Source organism: Melospiza melodia, chromosome 1 (genome assembly GCF_035770615.1).
Source record: "Melospiza melodia melodia isolate bMelMel2 chromosome 1, bMelMel2.pri, whole genome shotgun sequence".
NCBI classification, from domain to species: Eukaryota; Metazoa; Chordata; class Aves; order Passeriformes; family Passerellidae; genus Melospiza; species Melospiza melodia.
The window spans coordinates 121,284,954-121,305,044 of NC_086194.1; the positions used below are offsets into that span (position 1 = coordinate 121,284,954).

At 40.1% G+C, this 20,091-nt stretch overlaps 1 protein-coding gene across 1 annotated transcript in view; it reads right to left on the reverse strand.

Annotated features, from left to right (window-relative positions):
* Window positions 1-19,745, reverse strand: part of GNAL (G protein subunit alpha L) — a 179,306-nt gene extending 159,561 nt beyond the window's left edge. The window contains exon 1 of the mRNA XM_063165867.1: window positions 19,283-19,745. Coding sequence (XP_063021937.1) covers window positions 19,283-19,745 — 463 coding nt within the window. The remainder of the gene's footprint in view (window positions 1-19,282) is intronic.
* Between the last annotated feature and the right edge of the window lie 346 nt (window positions 19,746-20,091).

Here is a 20,091-nt window from a genome sequence, read left to right on the forward strand (position 1 = left end):
GTTCTATCTACCTTCTTTAATTAGCACAGTGTCAAATCTGCAGCCAACTTTTCAGTGTATTATTGAGTTTTCAGTTATTTGGTTACAAGTATCTCATTAGTAACATCTGGTATTTCTTTCTTTGCCTTGTGTTGATAGGTTTCACTGGATGCCTGACACCGTCTCTCTGTTTCCAGCTGGAATCTATCAGACAGACCCTGACTTTGTGTGCAAAGTTAGGAAAGACTTCAGCAAGGTAGTGCCTTGAACAACAAAGAGTTCTGACACTAGTGCTGGTGTTAACAAAAACCCTTACCATTCAAAAACTGCAATAGTCTTTGGATAACATTTTGGACAACTGAAACTTCAACCCTGCCATGTAAGTTTCCTCAGCTGCTCACGATGTTCACAAACGCTGCCTTTACCTGCTGGTGTGGGGATGGAGAGGGGAAGAGGAAATATTTCTCCCAACTAAATGTCTCTCAGAAATTCATAAAAAAAGACATTGCAGATGATGAAGTTTTGACCCTCTGTTTTTGAGCTGCCTCACTGGAAACAAAAGCTAGAAGTGTAAGTACGACTACGCTCATTTTAACTGTAACTAAGGTCAGCAGCACTCGGCTGGCTCTCTTTCTCTTGGTGTGTGCTGCCACCACGAGGATTAAAGACAAAATGCAAAGAACGCAGGAATTCCTCAAGATCACCTGGTGAAGAGCAACACTCAACTACAAACCCTTCTCTGGTCAGTCTCACTCGTGGGTTTTTTATCCCATTCCAGCCTATCACTCTTAACCCCCTCTGAAAGCCATGAAAGGGTGAAAGCAGGAAGAATTCAGGGGCAAATCAAGCAGGGAGACTCTCCAAACTGGCTAAGATGTCCTAAGCTGAGAGTCTACAGCTGGGAATCCACACCATTCTCATCCTCCTGCCATGTTTACACACAATTTATGCATCCAAGTTTTATTGAAAGAGAAGGCTTCCTCCTAATCATCTCAGTGGTCCACACAACCATAAAAATTTTGGAAAAGATACCAGTACTCCTAGTGACAGTAGCACTACTTCATTAACATCACCATTAAAATGTCATGCATGTTGTTTTGATAAACAAATCTGTCCACAAATTCACAACAACAACAAAGTCTCAAGCAGTCAATTAGTCATTAGTTTTCTCAAAATGTAACAGGACAAGCACATCTTACTTCTTTTAAATCAGAAGAACAAAACACTGGTAATTTTATAGATTATCAGGGTGGACAGACTTTTCTTAAATTCTTCAGCTACCTCTTTTGGTAGCAGAACAGGAACATTTATATTTATAGTGTTGGTAAGTTGATATACACAAAACTGTAGTAGTTAAGGATGTGTGATCCTTGTGAGAAGACAAGAACTTGTAATGACAGTATTCATTCACTCGTAGACCCAAGGCAGACTGCTGCTTTCCAACATCTTTAAGGAAAACATGACATTCCCTCAAATATTTGTATTTAAACTTTCCTAATCCAGGTATAAGTTATAATATGCTATCCCTTCTGCATCAGAAATTGGCAAGGTTTCTCAGCTTCTCTCAAAACTTGACATCTCTTTTTGAGTTTGAACCAGTTCTATCTCAAAACTCAAGGTAAAATAGCATTTAATGAAAACTTTTTAAGGAGATTTCATGAAGTTAGGAACACCCACCCAAAGTTTATTATTTGCTTATTATGAATGAGTTTCTAATGACTGATGTCTGCAGTTAATATGCTCACCAGTACTGTAAATGTGCACATCACATTGCTCAAAAAGAAAGAGGATGAACCTATGGGAACACTTTATACTCAAGCTTTCCTCAAGCTCAACACACTGGTGTGTGCAAAAGAGTAAAGTCATGTGTCTTGAAAAGTGATGTGATCTTAGAATCACATCTACATCTACCACATCTTGGCTAAGATTTATTGCAACACAAAGTTTAATAGATGAGAATCTCTCCATCTCTAAAGAATGGATAAGTCCTTCGGTGAATCCCATCACTTGTATGAGATTCAAACCAGGGTATCAGAAGGGCAGCATAAGCACCAGTCAGCAGGAGAGTCTGTTTGCTTAAGTGATGAAGTTTCTGGATGAGTAAAGGTGATCTCACCTATGTCTGATGCACTTGGCAACCCAAAAATCGGAGGGAAGCTCAAGAGATGAAAGGTGAACAACTGGCTAAAGAAGAATCAGATGCACCTTGAATCAACACCAGTCTTGTCTAAGACAAAGTAGGTGAGACTTACTGGTTTACAAGAAAAATAGGGGCTGATCTAATAGGGTAACCCTGAGTAACACTGGATGCTGCCACCACTCAAACCATTCACACTAAGTCAAGGGTAGTCACCAATCATCCTTCCTTCCTTCCCACAGGGCTTCAGGAACAGTAACTGTGGAAAACATGAAGGGTAAATGAACTGGTTTTAAAGCTCTCAATGTCTTCAGTATATATCTACCTTCAACCAGAGAAGATTCTCCATATAAGAGGTTCCAATAAAATGGCCAAGTTGAAGAAACTGTGAGACAGGAAGGAAATAACTGAATTGCATGTCTGTTATCTGCCACCCAAGCATCAACATGGAAATACATGCATTTCATCCCAAATGTGGTGTAAACTGGAGCAGGGCATGGTGGGAGTGGGAAACTGAAGAAAATTAAAGCACAAGCTTTAATAAACTTTGACAAATACCTTCAGAGTTGCTGTTGCCATGTCTACAGTTAACCAGCTATTGCTCTTTAACTACAAAGCCTGAACGCAGCCTGTAGAATACATCTCCACTAAAACTATTCACAGTGACCTTTGCAATTACTGTTTTGGTGGCAATGGGTTTACCTGTGACTTGAAATGCAAGAAAGTCTTCCTCATATAATGTCACAAAATAGCTTAAGAAATATTTAAAGGAGTTAACAATGTTGTGAGTCTAACTTGTGAGTATTACACAGTGAGATATCATCTAACATAAGGTCCTTGGCACTTGCCTTCACATTCCTGTATCTATGAAAACTGCACCTGCCATTTTGGGGCAAAGCCACAGTGCTCTATCATCTGCATCTACTGTAGTAGGGTGTGATGAGTCCCAATCCAGTGCACCTTACCCCATCAAAGTGCTCTTAAAGACCACCTGGCTTTCCAAAACACCTATTTCCTACTATTAGTGGGGAGAACATCTTGCAGAAGTTTTAACTTACATCTGGCAGAAGATGACTGAAAATATATGGGCCTGAAAAATAAACACCCATAAACAAAACCTGACTTTTGCATATTCTCATTCATAGACAAGATGTGGAAACTGATAAAGAACATCTACAAAGCCATGTGAAGTTTGCAACTCTTTAATAAAAAGCCATTAGGAATCTGAGAATTTACTTCAGTCTGCAGTTACCATTATAAAAATGCTAGACCAGCCTCTGTCTTGTCCAGAAGCTTCATCAGAATATGGTATTTCATGAGCTGACCTTGAAATTAATCATCATGCAGCCCCCAAGTTTAAAAAAATTAAAATTCATGCTGCCTTCAAAATGAAATAACCACAAGTTTTCTTTCCCAGTTTACTCCCAATTTGCCAAATTGCAAAAACAGCATTAACAGTTCTAATCTTATGCTGTGGGATAAGCCATGGCAGTTTAGCTACAGAATCCTGCTTCATTCAGGGCAAAGCAAATGGTGAGTAAAGAGCAAACACAGGTGATAGAATAGTACCTATAAACTGGGGAAACTGGTGTAAGAAGACATTTGGCTCAGCTATGAGGCTGATACAGTTTTCCTTGAGAAACAAGAACCATATGCCTCTTCTTGCCACAGAGAAGTTTGCTTCACTGCATGGCAGGTCACACACACAAATCTCTTCCTATGCAGCAGCACCATTCTTCACACCTGAACCAGCAGGTAACTGGGAACACAGGTGGAGACAGCTTTGAGTATCACAGCTTCATTTTGAGTACACAGTATCTGCTTAGACAGTCATTCAAATTCTAAACTTAAATTTACTAATTTACTCTGTGTTTGTAAACAAGTTATTGAACTTTCTTTGTAATTTTGCTGGCATTTTTAGAGCAACCAGCAATAGCTGGAAGTTACAATACCCTGTGACTCAGTTTTTTCTGAATTACTGACATGGTTTACCCAACATTGCCTCAGCTTAGAGAAGATCCCAAAGAATTCATTAGTTCTTGCATAGTACCACAGGTAGAAGACAAGCACTGAAGAACAGAGCAGATGTGTGATCTAAAATAATAAGATAAAATTGCATCATATTTTGAATGGGGTTTAGATCCCATTTTGTTCCAATAAAGGAATACAGGATTTCCAATCTAAACTGTTATCAAGCTCACTGATGACACGTTCAATAACTTGTACTGCATACAGAAATATTTGTGAAGTGTTACTTTTACAGTTGCACACATTTTCTAAGGAAAAAAGGTAGATCTAATAATTACACAGAAGCTTTGTAATAAAAATTTTACCACTACATAAGCACTCCTATGACCAGAGAAGGTAAACCTAAGTAGCGAGCATGATGCAGCAACTTGACCATACAAGAAAATCCTGGTAACCTACAATTCATTAACTAAGAATTTGCTGCATCTTGGGGTAAATCAGATTACTGACTCCAACAATGAGCTTCTGCCTATATTTTTTCCCATGCACTCTTGTCATGCATTAGCAGCAAGGGGCAGGGACAAAGTTTTCCCTGAGAGGAGTGTAGCTATCCCTCTGTCTAGGCTCAGAGACCTTTTACTTGGTGCAGTAAAGGACTCATTCTTTGCTTGGCCTCTGGCTGCCAAAGCTGGTCTGATGGAGACTTTTCAGTTATGGAAATCTGCAGCAGCAATGCAGTCTGATAATCTTTGTAATATGGGGCAGTTTTCCCAAGCTGGCATGCTGCTGCCAAGACACCCTCCAGTACACTGCCTCTCATGCTTATCTGAAGTGAGACAGGAGGATACCAACAGTTGCTACCAGTCAGCAATTTCCACTGGACTAGAAGTGGAGATTGCACACAGGAAAGCCAGGAACTGTGTACTTTTAAGACTTAAAGACATTCCCATGCTGTCAAGACAGGGAACCTGTCTGACAAGTATCTGAGAGACCATTATGGTGGCATGGGAACATAAAAACAATACCAGAAAGTTCAGTTTCTTCACGGCCAGGCTTTCACATCTTGGATGTGTAACCATCAGAGGAGGTCATGCAGCTGCAGCATTATTGCTGTGTTTCTCCACTCTCAAGATGTAATTTATTTAATTTGGGAAGCAGTTCTTAGAAATTAGACTAAATATCAACATAATAATTCGGACACCAAAGGTAGCAGCTTATTTTAACATCTCTCTATAACAGTTCTAGAAGTAGGCCAGGCTGTAGACATCTAAACTAATAGCTGAAAATTAGATCATACGTAAATTTGAACACGATCCACCTCTACTTTGATTTTCCATGAGAACAAGAGAAAATATATCAGTGGTCCACTCCTTGGAAAAATCCACACTAGACACTAAAGACTTCTGTATACAGTACAAGAATTATTCCACATAAAAAAATAAAAAATTACATACAGTCAACATGTCATACATTTACTATTATTTATTCTACACTGTAAGGAATGAGAATAAAATGAGGAACACAGAAAGGAAGCAGCTATTTAATCCAAGACAACAAAACACATGTTGAAATAACCACATGTACCAAAGTTTGGACAAACATCCTTCATGATGGAATGCCCAACTTATGCATGTATATTTGACAGTCTGACTTCAGTTAAATGGATCCTTATAGTTGAGTCTTCCTAACGATATTCATTATATGACACTATCCAGCTGATTCTATTATGTTTTAACCTCTCAGCTTAAGGTTTTCCATCATGAATACCAATGGATACTTATGATCTGAAGGGAAAATTAGGAAAACAAGCAAAGTGTTTCTGTCAATATTTTAACAAATCTGTTGTTCTGAAATCTACCCTCATTTTTTCAGCATCCTGCTGTTGAGCCAGAAGTTACATGCTGCATTCTATAGGCTTCATGAAAGATACTGCAGTTTTAGGGCTAAGAATAAGAGTACCCTTAGAAATTGAACTCAAAATAAAAGAATGAATTAATTTATTAACATCACTTAAATACATATTCAAGGACTGAGCCAAGTACAAAGTGTCAAAAATACCACTAAAACAAAAATTAAGAATATTCTCCTTGAAGGAATTGATACATTCAGACTGTGAAACAAAACACTTTTGTAAGTCTTCATCAGTGCTGACCATTTGACTCCAAGTGAAGTCGGTAGAAGACAGAACAACTCAGTACTTCTGATGCACTTTTGATGACATGTGCCAAAACCAAACTGGGAAATCAGGCACTCAAGAAATTTTTCTGCCATGCTTCTGGATCTCAGCTTCCTCCTCCAAATTAAATTCCAGACTGATGATACCACAAAACTAAGTTCACATTTGGGATTCCTGCAGTCACAGCAAAACTTACTATGCTTTAGTGTAAAAGCATGTGTTTTACATACTTCCACATTACACTGACTTAGGATTTCAGATCTTTATATACACAGCAAAATCAGAAACACAACTGCTCCTATACTTGCAAGTAAATTTTCCTCCTCCACAGTTTATGCTCACAATCTATTCTAGAAATTCTTTAAAAAGAAAATGCATGTTTTCTCCACAGGAAGGGTCCCTGTGTGGAGAGTTAATTAAAATGCTAGAAGACTGGGCTCCAGTCAGAGTCACATTTATCAGAACACCCACAGAGGAAGGGCCACCCTTTGAAATGTTAAATACATTGTCAACCAGGGATGGGGGTCAAGAAAGGTTTTCAAGCCATCTGATGCTCTCAAAAAAATGTGTACACCTCAGAATCAATCAACCCATACTGTCTGTGATGGGATGACAGACTTGGTCAGGTATTTTATGAACTGAGATAATTGTTAGTGCATGTTTAGGATGAGTTAAAAAACAAGACTACCCCAATGTGTTCAGAGAGACTTTAATTCATCAATCAAATACCTATTAATAAAGAAAAGGACAATGAAGGTAAGAAGGCTTCCCTTATTTTAGCAAAAGGTTAGAGTAAGAATTGACTTCCTACATGCATCACATATCAGAATTCTGGCAATAATCAGGTTTTGTAACAGATGTTACCCTTCCTAACTACTATAAAAAAAAGCCACCAAAAACCTGACCTAAAATGAAAGTATTAGTTTACTAAATGCTTAAATTTAAGAGCTTTACATTTTGACTTGGCCTCCTTTATGAAAAGATTGTTTTAAAATCTGAGTAAGTAATTTTTCAATGACAAACAAAGAAAGCAAAAAGTAACAAGAGTCAGCTGATTTGAAAGACAGCGTTCATAAAAGGTCCAAGCAATTGCCTGCAAGATCTAACATAGAACAGAAGACACTTCTGGACCACAGTCAGTTACAAATAAAAGAAGAAAACAAAAAAAAATCAACATCATGAGATTATATTTTTTTTTTTCCTGTGCTGGTCTATAGTAGCATAAGTATTTAACTGGCCTAGTACTTCATCTTGATAAAGCATTTTCAGGTTGTTGAAAATATAAATTTAAATAAGCATCTAATTTCTTTGTTAAGAAAAGGACACAGAACAGTTTCAAATACCCTAAAACCAGACTACATAACAGAGATTAAAAGGTCCGAGCAAAGTACTGCTGTTTCTAAAGTATCTCAAGTTAACAAAATGATTTGTTTTACAAGAAATCATAATAGCAGCATCCTCTTCTGCACCATGCTAGACCAAGACGTGGTTTATCAGCTTCACTGTTTAACAAAAACATTCACAGTCACCCAGAAATGTCAAGTTAGCTTCTTTACCTTAAAACAGTAACAGCAAATTGTCCTGTGTGTCAACACCATTAATTCTTTAAACAGAGATTCTTGCCCTCGGTCTTCACAACGTGACCTAAACAGTTATTTTCTCAATATTTACAGGATAACTCTCTACAAGAAGGATCTGAACATGCCTTGCAAATCACAGCAGATAACGGCGTAAGGAATGTCAACCACATTTACTGTTACTCTGTGAGATAACCTGAAGGCATCAGAAAACCAAGGTTTTTTCAGGTACGAGATCCCATTATTTAGATTACACAGTTGGAAAAAATCCCATTCCATCAAGCACAGGACTTGTATCTACTAACTAATGCCAATGAATCAGTAATAAGTTATTTGCCTAATTAATAATAAATATCTGAGGGATATTGATAGCAAACACAGTTGATTAAGTTGAAGGCTTATGTCAATATAATTTGATATAAATAAGCAGCACACGTATGTCTGATGTTACTCTGCAAACAATTGATACAACACGTTTTAAGTTGAATCAGGAATCAGATAATACATGGATTTCAAGAATGAAGTGTGAACCATCAACTAGCTACAGTAAACTTTTACCCACTAATTAAAGATATCACTGTGAATAAGGCCAGCTTATCAAAAGAGTCAAGTGTGGACAAGCAGGAGAACAGCAACTATGATAAAACTGGTACAATCAAGTAATAGTCGTTCATGAGCCACTGCAAGGTCATATCTCTAGAAGCAGAGTACAAAGATTTTTATAGGCCAATTTCAGAAACCCTTGGATAAATACTAATTATGAATTGTCAGATAAACAAATTCAAAAAATAAAACCAATGCTTCCTGCAGAAAAGAAATACAAACACCATTAAAGCAGGCACATCCCACTTCAGACACATTGGAAGAAACAGTCAGACAAGAGCAATAGGTGATAAGCACATTTAGCTTTTAAAGAATATATTTCAGACTGTTTTCTTTCAAGGAATGGAGCAACTATGTGAGTTACAGATAGAAAAGAAGATGGAGAAAGCAAGCATAGTATGAATTCCAGTTCTCAGCAGAAGCTGAAGTGGCTGGTTGGAACAGTGTGTCCTATTCTGAACTAGGGTTCAAAACAGTAACACTGCTTGAACACTTTGTATGAAGTAATAGTGTAATATTCATGTTCATATTCAAGCAACTATGAGTTTAGAGCACAGAGACTATGAGGAAATGAAATGATATCATGGTTACATATATAGTCAAAGGAAAAAATCTTAGTCACTTCTAGACTTTAGCCTAATTATTCATAAACTCCTGAAGTCTGATCCATTGTCTGATTGCTTACCTCAAGCTTACCAATACCAAAGTCTTTATCAGCCTAAATTCAGAGAGAGAACTGTGTTAGGGAATAAAGGACTGAACTCAAAACAAACTATTTATTTATGTGGGACTCAGTATATATCTTCAAATTATTTTTGTCCAACACAAGATTAAGAAAGATTATTCAACATTTCTTTGCACATTATGTGAACAGACAATTAATTCAAGTTTCTACTTACTCTTTAACCAGGTTATCTAATTATCTTTTATCAGGGTATCAGGATACAGAATACATATTAAAAAACCTCCACTAACAATCTCAAAACAGCAGAAGTTCTTACTTTTAAGAGTAAGGGTAGGAACAGAAAAACAAAAAGAAAACTTTTGCTCCCATACTTGGCCAGCCGTCTTTATCTTAAGGGAAATAGTGTCACTCAGAAAAGGTTACATTTCAGTGGCAGCCAGCACAGTAGGATGTACTGATCTGATGCTGTTTCAGCTTGAGAAGGTTATGTATTTGTTTTGTCCTGCACACAATCTACATGTACTAGAACAGGAGGTGCTGCAGAACCCTGGCAGATTGTGACACTGCTCACACAACCAATGCACAGAAACCCAGAGAAACTGTGGTATTAAGATGCATGGCCTCCCTCTGGAGCAGAACAAGGTATTAACATGTACCTGCTCTTCAGCACTGTATAGGGAATCAGACTAAGTGTGGAACAACTGCTCATTCTCTTTCAGAGCATCAGAGCTCCTATCTGCTTTTTCTGAAACAGCTGGACCAGGAGCACAAGCAGTGGTACTTAGCATGAAGCAGCACGAAAAAATAGTCCCATCTTCCCTGCCCAACCTCCAAATACCTCTCCAGCACATCTGAAAGGCTGTTTGACCTTTTACTGCACTGCTTTAACTTTTCCTGACATATTAGAAAGCATTAATTCAGTCCCTGGCAGATAGATCACATATCTGTGAATCTGCTTTAATTAGACAAGGACTACTGCCAAATGGCAGTTGATAGGGAGTCAAGTGCTCTTCAGGTGATCCTTTCTGCATTAAATTGTGAGCAACTTCAAGTATCAAAAAACCACTCTCTCCATTTCAGCTTTTCTGTGAAACAGTTTTTCTTCCATCTCTGGTAGTTCAAAGCCATAGCTGACGTACACCTGGAGCCAGGACTGCTGGACAGAGGAGAGTTCTGCATATCACAAGCCAAACACCACTGCAGGCAGCTTTTTGTTCTTTTCCCCCCCATCTCTGCTGAGCAAACATTTCTACCTGTACACACAGAGTTAAGAATAAGAAGGCCCTCAGAGTGAATATAGGGCCCCTCAGAGCGGCCCTCTAAAATATTATTGCAGTTTACCCATTTTAGAAAAACCCAGAATCTAAAATGAGCAAGGCACCAACTGTACTGTTTCAATAGTAACCAAGTTGGAAAGACACTACTGAACAAACAAGCTCATGAACTCAGATGTCACACTGAACAGAACAAGAAAACCTGAGGGAGCAGGAATGGAATTTGGAATAACAGACTTATGCGCTCAGAGCACACAAGGAACTTCAAGGAAGAGGGACTGATATGACTCCGGATCTGGAAGCAAGGTGTCAGGAAGCACATCATCAAACTCGACTCTAGTGTTTCTCTGTTAGTCTTCCATTAAGGCAAAAGAAATAATTTCCAACACTGAAGAACCACAGAAAGAATGAAAATATTCCCAAAATTAAGAAGAAAAATGTATTTCTGAAAGGAATGATGCATTCACAGTTATTTAAATACAGCTTGTTATCCAGTCTTTCTCTAAGTGTCAAAAGCCTGTGTTCCCCTCTCAGTGCTATTTCATCTGCAGGAACAGTCCAGATTAATATGAATTTGAAGTACAACTCTGTTAAACAAAACAAAGCTATCAGAATTTACATGACAGATGAGTGGTTTCTTGGTTGGTTGGGTATTTTTGTTCCACTCACCCCATCCCGAGCGTGAGAAAATACTCTAAAGAATTTGAGATTTCTGTTCATCTTTCAAAATGTTAAATCAAAGGAAGATCAACAACTCAAACTAAACCAGAATTACTGTCCTGTAGTTCCCATCTGTTTTCATTCATGGAAATATTTTCAAGGGGTAAAAGCAAAAACAGTGAACAGCTACTCTTCTGCCTTCAGCCATGCTCACAAGTTAGTAGACCCAATGAATAAAAGGATCTGAAAGCCCTCTTAAGCCATAGCCTGTCCTTCGTGCCATTTTCCTGGTTCTTTATACATGACCAGGCTGCACAGCACCACACGTAACAGTACCAGACTGACAATGCACTACGAGGTTCTTTAGCACAGCTGAAGCAGAAGAATGTCTCCCACACATCAAGGAATTTTAAAATTTAGTCAGCTTTTAGTATTAGGTGATGAAATGACTAAATTAAATTAAAGCAGACACAATTTGAGATGTAAATATCTTCCACAGCATCTTGCCACTTAGACAGTCCTTTTGCCTATCTAAAAATTTGATTAAAAAAAAAAGGCACACAAACCAAACCCTACCAAAACCTTAGAAAAATCAAAAAAACCCAAAACCTCCCCCAAACTCTTTAATCATATCTTTTCAGATTATGAAGTGCTTAATTCTGTGTATGTCCTTTATATAAATTATTATATTCTTCTGCATTTTAGGTTTATAGTTTAAAAAAGAAAATAAAATTTATATATATCTTTGCAATGGCTGACATGTTAGAAGAGCTTAATATCATGTTCCTGTCTCTGCTAGACAGTGAATTAGACAAACACAGGAAGCTCAGAAAAGGCAGAAGATAACACCACAAGTCTGTTTTGTAATTCAGACGTCCAGAGAGTCAAAGGATGAAAAAAAAGCAATCTTGTTACAGAATCCATTACACTTGCCCTGTGCCTATGAAGACTGAAGGCGATGAGATATGCCAGGACATAATCCAACCACATATTCTGTGGTTGGTTTATTCACCTGGACTCCAGAGCAATCATCTCAGTTTTACAAGATCTTGCGTGGCCACGTGCACACTCAAGGTCTTGTAAGACAAGACAACTGAGCACACCTCTATCTGAAAAAATATCATTTGGAATGGAAAATGATTCTACAATCAACACATAAAATCAATTCAAACATGAACCTGGAAAGAGTTTTCACTTAAGGAAAAAAAACACCTTGCGTTTGCTGTAGTTTTGTCCTCCACACATGAAAATCAAGATGATTCTGAAGAAGGCACTGCCTAACACCATGAAGTGCATTCTGCATTTACTCCAAGATACAGAATGATTAATTCCTTGTAGTTCACAGAGCTGCAGCATAGCAGAGTTGGCAATGTCTCAGCAACACTCACAACAGTTTTCAAGAAAAGATTAAGTTGCTTAATATAAATTACACTTGCACACAATACTAAGGATCTGTGTTCACACTTCTAGCAGGTAAACATAACCTTCACTCTTTGTGATGGAAAAATACAACTCTTCCTTATCCATTTTAATCTACAGATACAAATTAAACACAGAATAAATTACATGTATCAAAAAGTATAGACTTTCAAATTAAGAAAAAGAGGCTGAGGGTGAGGAAATTATACCCATAGAGAATGAGGATTCAATTTATTGTTGTGTTTTTATTACAGATGATTTTCAGCCTGCTACTTATCTCCATTGCATACACTAACCCAAATCACAGAAGGAATGGTCTCATTTTCTAAAGACCAACTAGATAATTTGCTTGGATTGACCACTGAGAAGAACTTTCTTTTTGCCCTTTAAAGGAATGAAGTCCTTTTAAAAGAAACTGTTAAAAGTGTATAGTGGATCATAGAAAAAGTGCAAAACTTTTCTTTTTTTTTTTTCCTTTTTATTTTAAATACAAAAAAACCCCCTTCTACTTTTAAACAGCTTTAAGCTGCAAAATGCATGTCGTTCCCACAGGATGCAAATTCTCTAAAATAAAGATAAAAGCATAGAATTTATAATTCTACCTGGAGCTGACTTACTACGGTAACAGTATTTTCAAAAGGACAAATTTATTATTCTTGAAACCTAACATTACCTTAAACATAAGTGGAATTTCTAATTCTTCAAACATAAGTTTAAAACCAAAGAAACATAAAATACCAGATTCTGAGGACGCAATTCAAGTTTTACTTCAAAGGGATCTTATCAGCTAAGATGCTCCACTACAGGTGATTGATGTTACGTCTTATGCTACAGACATTAATTGGCAGCTTTTTCTCAGATTTTTTCATCTTCTGCACAAGAACACAGAAAAAGAAAACAATAAATCCTTTCTTAAGGAGTTTTTACCTATTCTGGTCAACACAACAGCACATATTTCTTTCTTCCTAGAGCTTATTCCACAAGGCTTTAAGTTATTAAACTTTAATTTAATATTCATGTGCAGAGAAATCACAAGACACAGGAGTTTCAAACGTACATTCATACAGTGCTACAGGGATAATATGAAATATACTAGTCAGTGTACTTAACATGCCTAACATGCCCATCCACTCTTGGAAAAAGCATAAATAGGATGTGCACAGGCCAGATACAAGGCTGCATTTCCTCCAGATCCTGCATAAGTCATAAGATTCTATCCCTTTTACGTGAGAATAAGCAATACGTCTGTTATCTTATTTATGCCATCTTGTTTCTCTACTGCTATTCAAGAATCCACAGAGAAGAATAATTTCCCCACCACTCAGCAAAGGCAAAATGTTTCTAGAACACTTCTAGAACATAACTATCAAAAAACCTAAACTTGGTAAGCAGAAGGCAGGCCAGGTTTCTGCCACAGCTTGGACAGACTGCTGTTTATAAAAAGCAAAAACCAAAGAACAAACAAACAACTTTAAAAATTTTAATTCAACTTTACAAGCTCAAATGGTACCTGACTTGAAAAAGCTGAGGGAAGCCATGACTGTAGGACAAACCCCCACCATTATGTGTTTCCCCAAATTTGTAGGCGCACTGTCAAAAATGAAAGAAAAGCAATTGGGTGTGTGGGTTGGGCAGCGGAAAGGGATGAACATAGTAGCAATACACTTCTTCTAAACTGTCTGGGGGGAGAAGGGAAAACAAAGATTAAAATCTAGGAGTTTTATCTACTCCTCAAATTTTCAGCAGTCAAAAGCTGCAGTGGTAATGGGACCTTAACATGACATAACATACTTCCAAAGCTTGCTTAGCTAAGACATTGCATTCCAAGAAGATTCATGGAATACACACTGATACACAAAACTTGCCTAATGACCAAAAGTTCTAGTTAACAGCTGCAGAACCCACCCTTCCACAGCACCTAAAGCATCCCAGTGTTACTACACTTAACACTGGGAAAAATGATTTAGTTGTTTATTATTAAATATCAAGTGATTCAAGATAAGCAAAATCAATCAAAGAATGGAAATAAATTAAAACACATAACTACGGGCTAAATCTAATTAATTTTTATTTTACAGAGAAAGAAAAGCTAAGGATTGTAAGTCAGGGATTGTTTTCAGTACACTTAAAACTCCCCCGAAGTTAATCACTGATCCCAAATGTCCTGATGGCCCCTGCCTACTGGTTTCCTCCTGTGCAAGGAGTGCATATCCCACTTCCTGTGAAGTTACAACAAGAGCAGAAGAGCTTTTGAAAAGACATTGCAAATCACGTAAAGTATTAGGGATTATAAAAGCTTTTGCATTATTACATCGTTCAGTATTTGCAGCCCAGGATTCCAAAGTCCTGGAGACCTCTGTTCCTACCAATTATCTGTGTACTATCTCCATATTAGAAATAGCTGGCTCTAAGGATCCTAAATATGCCAAGCTTATCCCTTACAGACCAGGGTAGGAGTCCTCTCTGGTGGTAACCGAAAAACACCTCAAGCATTCAACCTTATGCAGACACAAGGAAGGTATCACCACGTTAAGCTAAACTATATTCAGGTGTTTATTAAAAAGCATGAGTTGACACCATATAAAAGTTAAAATTATTTTCAAAATAAAATTCGTTAGGTTTAAGATTTAAAATTGGCTTGAGGATGTATGATGAACTTCAGGATTTCTGACGCAGAACATATATGAGACTGCAATTTCAGTCTAAAAGCCACGGAAACTCTCTTTGCACAAAGAGTTAATTTCTGACAACAGCCATTCGGTGCATAGTTAGGAAAAGAAAAAAACCCATTACTCTTGTTACACACTTCTGAGCTTTCTGGGCTCTCCTGTGTAGGAGTTTCCCAAGCTTGACAAGGCATCTTTGTGTTTGATTTCCATCAATTCAGAGGAACTACGTTTTTTGATATGTTTTCTACACTTTTGTACATGAACATCACTAAACATCTAAATTACACTATCAAGTCAGTACTTAAATATCACGTAAGTAGTTCCAGTACCTTTTAAGTGAAGAAAATCACTATTTCTTTTTCCCCTCCCTATATCATCATTTTCAGTTTCTGTTGAACAGAAAAGCTTTTACTCAGACCACTTTCAGTTTCAATTTAGCAGGGAAGTGTAAAAGAATGTGTTCGGCTTGAGAAAGTCATTCAAAGTTAGGATAGCAACCAGGAATGAGGGTAAATGGGAAAAACAGGAGTCAGAGGTTAGAAGACAACAGCTATCTGGGAAAAAAAAATCAGTTTATGGCTTACTTCAACATTACATGAGCCTTAATTATACCACAATGGCTAACACTCTGTTTAGAGCCAATTCCCCTTCACCTCACTTATGCACAAAATAGTTTAAAATATGAGACAGAAAATGAGAATGTAAATTGCTTCTATAAAGTGATTTGTAATGTTTCTACAGTTTCTAGGAAATCAGCAGCTAAAACAGTCTTGCAGAAGAGGTGGCTGCAATTCTGCAGAAAAAAAGACCAAACAGAAAACAAGACAGAAACCAAAGCTACGAAACTCTGACCCAGCCCTGCAAATATGCTTAATAAATATGTATGCTTAGAAAAAACACCACCTCATCTCAGGGTTAGTAAAAGCATCCTAAGAATTCTGCACAGATGAACACTTCCCTTATAAAAAGAAATAAACCTCCCTACAAATAATACATAACCCAATAATCAATTCAATAATCAATTTATTGTATTTTTAAAGTGGATGTTAAGCAAGAAACAGCCAACTGTGGTGGAAAGCCAGTTTCCATTTTATGTGGGTTCTTCTTTCAGAAGAAGAAAAACAAATGGACCCAAACCATGTCTGCTGTTACTCCAGTGCACCAGTAAAGCCTCAGCATCTCAGCTACAGCCACCTGATACCTACACACCTATTTATGGGGGAGGCACAGACTGAGAGCTGATCTGAGCACTTACTGCACACCCTCCCTTTCACAATCACTGGTTATGACAAAACACATTAAGTGCTCGAATGTAGGTTAGGGGAGAGTGTCAAAACATCACGTGCACCACGAGACACTAGTTGGGGTAAGCTGTAACAGGCAAGAACAGGCTCTCTGAGAGGTATTTACCAACATACACTATGAAAAGCCTTTGAGACTTCATAATATATTGGTAACTGATATGCACAGCTCATCACAAAGCTGATTGTTTTCATTTGACATAATAAAAGAGTAAGTGTGCTTTTAAGGAAAGGTCGTTTTCAAACATTTATAAGCTTCTCTTCTAATATACTACTTACTTAGATTCTAAGGATTCTTAGTATTCTTACATTAGTGCATTTATTTGCATACCCTTTTGATACCTAATGGTAGCTCCTTAAAATATACACTCTATTTTTCTCTCAAATTTCAATAATATCCTCTAAACTTGCCCCAGTAAATGTACGACATATACAAGGACAAGCCAAAATGAGGCTATTATTTACAAACTTGTGTTTAAAAAAAGAAACACAAAGCCAACGCCAACGCTGTTCTGCTCAACTTTGTTTGTTCTGTGATGGTGCTCTGCTGTCACTGCATTCACCATTTCGCCTCTGCTGTGCATTTCCTCCATGTTGATGTACAGAAATATTCCTCCTCTCTCTCTAGCAAAGGTACGCTTTTCAGGTTCACTCTGCCAGGAAGACCTTAGGGGCAGGGATCCAGTCATTTACAACTTGAAATGCTATAAAATATCAGGCTGGTAATAGTCTTTATTCTAAAAGACCTTTGTGTACATTTTAAGTCTTTCCTCTGTGCAAGACTGAAACGTATTACCTTGTGCAATGCAGTTTTGGTTTACTCCTTCTCTGACAAATAAACCCTTCCCTATTCTAAATAATTTCCCATTACCTACAGCAGCATTTCCACTACTTTCAAAAACAATACAAAGCACCTGCAGCTCTCCCTACATCCAAATGAAACATTTAAGTCAGGCCCTGATCTGCAAGGCCTGAAACAATAATCCAACATTTCCTCCCAACAAAACAGAGATCAAGGGTCTCTTTTTTTATTTTGACAATGATTTTTTAAAAAATTCAACACAGGGAGTCTTAGGAGTGTTTTAGGGAGCCAAAGGTCAGAGATGATTTATTTTTCAAATGTCATTGTTTCTGAACAGCTGTTTACTGCTCTGGTTTACTATGACAACCACCTATGTTATAGGCTACACACAGTATCTACTTGTTAGAATTCTTTTGTTCAATGACAATGCTCTCCAGAGGAAGGCCACCAAACGGGATCTCTGCCTTCTTGCAGACATACTAGCCAAAACACATGTACAGACGCTTCAGGAAGAAAAAAAAAATTAACATTTTCAATATTTCATTAAAACAGGTGTATCAAAGAGTTAATTACTGCAACAGTTCAAGAATCAGAAGAAACATTTTACCACTACTACTACTAATAATAATTCTATACAGCACAATTTACGTCTTCTTCCTCCTTCCTTTCTACCAGCTGCACTAGTATGCTACAGGCTGGTATTTTATGGGCAATAATAAAGCCCATTATTTGTTTTTTGGAAACCGAGCACTACAGTTCTGGCATACCTTTTATCCACTGCTGTATTTCATATTTTCTCCTCCCCTTACACACCAAGAGGAATGAAGGAATCCAGTAAAACAGAAACAGAGTTTTTATAAAGAAGGATGTAAAGACTACCCCAAATCTGGAATGCACTTAGATAAGCACCAAAACTCTGTGCCATGCAACTTTACGAGAACAGGCAAAGAAGCTAATGCAAAAGCAAATCAGTATTTTCATGCTAACAGAAAACAGATATTTATGAGCACAGCTAAGAGGCCAAATAAGCCCTCTGCTCAGACCATAAAAAAAAAGCCCTGCAGTATGACTGTTCTGTTTCCTGCAGGAAATGAGATGCTTGTATTAGATACCCCTGTGGTTTTCATACTGTAAATGTATCAGCTGGTACAAATCCTCCGGAGAGGACTATTAACTAATGCTTAGAAAGAGCAGTGGCAACAGCAGACCGCACGTAGCACCTCAGAGAAGAGGGGACAAAAGCTGGCAAATCGTCCCTAAAAAATCTGAGCCTGCAGCTGAAGAACACATCTTGTAGTAGAAGCGATGTCTGAAAAACGTACATATCTACACCCTCTTATTTCCCCTTACTCCGCTCACTGCTTCTTTAAATAAGGAGCCTATTGCTCATCACCACTCCTCTCATTTAGGAGCCTCAAGCCGCTCCTCATTAAACCATCCCTGCTTACACGCGGCACAGGAGGACCATCCACAGGCTACACACACCTCGTGCACGCATGGCCATTTTTCCTCCTTTCTACCGTGCTTTAAAAAAACTGTTATTATTTTTATTTTATTCCGTTAACGTTTCCGCGTTGCGAGGGCGCCGAGCGAAGTTCCCGCCGCGGGCGATGGGGCAGCCCCGGCCCGGGTCCGGCTCCTCCGGCCGGGCAGACCCCGCTGCTCCCCATCCGCATCGCTCCCGCCCGCCCGCCTGGGTGGAGCCGCTCGCCCTCGCCCGACGAGCGCCGATCGTGTTCTCCATTGCAAAACCGCTGCCAGGGCCAGAAGCGGGGAGGAGAGACCGCGGGGAGGAGGAAGGGAAAAGAAGGTGTAAACCTGTCTGGGGGAGAGCCCGGGCACGGGCACGGCCGGGGGGTGGGAGGGCAGGGCAGGGCCGGGGGGGCAGCGGGGAGACAAAGGAGGGATGGAGGGTGCCCAAGGAAAACAGGGGAAGCCGGGGAGGGGGCGCTGCCGGGGAGTCCCGCGGGGCACCTGCCCGCCCCGGCACACCCCCGCACAGACAGACAGACATACACACACACACACGTACCGAGCAGCAGCAGGCGGTGCGTCTGCTTGTACTCCCGCTTCTGCTCCTTGAGCGCCCGGTCGATGCTCTTACTGACTTTCCTCGCCTCCTTCTCCGCCTCCCGCTCCTCCAGGCGCAGCTTCTCCCAGGTCCGCTGGAGCGCCGGCGGCTGGTGCAGCGCCTGCTGCCGCGCCGCCTTCCCCCCGCCGCCAAGGCCGGGGCCGCCGGCCTTGGGCAGCGCCGGCTGCCGCTCGGGGGCCGCCCCATTGCCGCCGCCGCCGTTCTGCAGCAGCAGCGGCGGCCCGTCCGTCTCCCCGCCGGGCTTACCGCCGGGCCGGAGCGGGACGCCGAGAGGCTGCGGCTGCGGGGCGGCGTGAGGCTCCGCCGGCGCTTCGGGCTCCGAGGCGGCGCCGGCGCTGGAGATGGAGCCGCCGCCGCCGGCGTCGCCGAAGAGCCGCGGGCGCAGGCTGTAGCAGAGCCCCATGGCTCGGTGCCCCCGCCGGGGACGGGCTGTGGCGGGCGGCGCTGGCCTCAGCGCTTCCCGCCGGCCGGGCAGGCGGCGGCGGCGGGCGGGGAAGGGGCGCCGCGGAGCCCCTCACGGCCCCGCTGGGCCATCTTGCATCTTCCTCCCGGGCTGTGGCGGCGGTTCCTCGGCGCCGATCACCTGACACCGACCGAGCTGCCACCGCCGGGTCCACGTTACCGTAAATACCCCAGCGCCAGCCCACCGCGCAGCGCCGCCGGGGGAAGGGCGGGGGCGCCGCGCCGGCACACAGGCGCACACGGAGCGCAGCCCCCCGCCCCCCGTCCGGCCCGCCCGACGGGGCCGG